This window comes from Rhincodon typus, unplaced genomic scaffold (genome assembly GCF_021869965.1).
Source record: "Rhincodon typus isolate 14 unplaced genomic scaffold, sRhiTyp1.1 hic_rhity00000211, whole genome shotgun sequence".
In the NCBI taxonomy this organism is placed as follows: Eukaryota; Metazoa; Chordata; class Chondrichthyes; order Orectolobiformes; family Rhincodontidae; genus Rhincodon; species Rhincodon typus.
In genome coordinates, this window is record NW_025965849.1 from 1,383 (window position 1) to 2,672 (window position 1,290).

Genomic DNA, 1,290 nt, shown 5'->3' on the forward strand with positions numbered 1-1,290 from the left:
CGTCATCCCTCGCTCCATCACAGTGACCCCCATCATCCCTCACTCCCATCATCCCTCGCTCCGTCACAGTGACGCCTGTCAGGTCTACCCTCCCATCATCCCTCAGTCTGTCACAAAGTTACCTTCTTGCTGAAGGGCCATTCCAAAATGGCGTCGTACCTTCCCTTCATTATGACCAGGAAGAGCGAGAGATGAGTGTTTGCTCCAACACCATCCCCGTTGAGGTAGAGCCGCAGACACAGCATGTATCCACAGTGAGAGGTGAAGAACGCTGCAGGACAGAGAAAGAAGAGCGATCAATGGATTATCCTGACTTACCCGTAAGAAACTCTCTCTCTCCCCCCCACAGAGACCCAGCACCACAGTGACTGTAGGGGGGGGGATCTCCTCCCCAGGTAACGGACCTGAAATCAGAAGTTTGTATCAGGAATGGTGACCGTGCCGATCTGTTTGTAAAAGAACAAAACCCGCTTCATGGGTCTGGGGTCACGTGTAATGTGGCTGATGCCCAGTAGTATCTGGTATCGCCAAGAGAGAGAGAGAGAGCAACATATCCGCCATGATCAAATGGCAGACAGACTCGATGGACAGAATGGCCTAATTCTGCTCTGTGCCTGACAGAGTGAGCCGAGGGAGGTGTACCGAGCCATAAAGGCTGAGTTTGCAGTGCACGGACCGCAGGGGTACAAGAAGGCAGCTCCTGCAACACCACCTCAAGGGGCAATTAGGGATGGGCAATACACACTGGGCCTAGCCAGCGACACCCGTGAAAGAATTTAAAAGCCACACGTTGAGCTCGCAATGTTTGCAGCCAGAGGGGGAGAGGTCGTTTCTCCCTTGTGTGGGAGAGTCTAGGACCAGAGGGGCATCATTTCGAAGTAAGGGGTCGCCTACTGAAGACAGAGGTGGGGAGGAATTTCTTCTCTGAGTAGGGAGTGAATCTGTGGAATTCTTTGTCGCAGAGAGCTGTCGGGGCTGGCTTATTCAAGACAGATTTTCTTAATCAGGAAGGGAATCAGGTTATGGGGAAAAGTGGATTTGAAGATGATCAGATCAGCTGTGAATGGTGCAGCAGGCCCGATGGGCTGAATGGCCTGTTTCTGCTCCTCCATCTTATGGTCTCAAGCGATCCACCTTTTGTGGTTGCTCTCCAGACCTCAGAGTATCCCCAAGCCCGGCCCCTCTATTATCCCAACGTCAACGGCAGGGGGATTACAGCCATGTTCCTCCTGATGCTGGGAAGGAAACAGGGATTACAGCCATGTTCCTCCTGACACTGGGAAGGAAACA

At 52.6% G+C, this 1,290-nt stretch overlaps 1 protein-coding gene across 1 annotated transcript in view; it reads right to left on the reverse strand.

Annotated features, from left to right (window-relative positions):
- The window catches only part of LOC125488297 (TNF receptor-associated factor 1-like), a 39,782-nt gene that overhangs the window by 906 nt on the left and 37,586 nt on the right, over positions 1–1,290 (reverse strand). Inside the window, exon 3 of the mRNA XM_048621241.1 lies at positions 123–271. Within this exon, the coding sequence (XP_048477198.1) occupies positions 123–271 (149 nt within the window). The remainder of the gene's footprint in view (positions 1–122; positions 272–1,290) is intronic.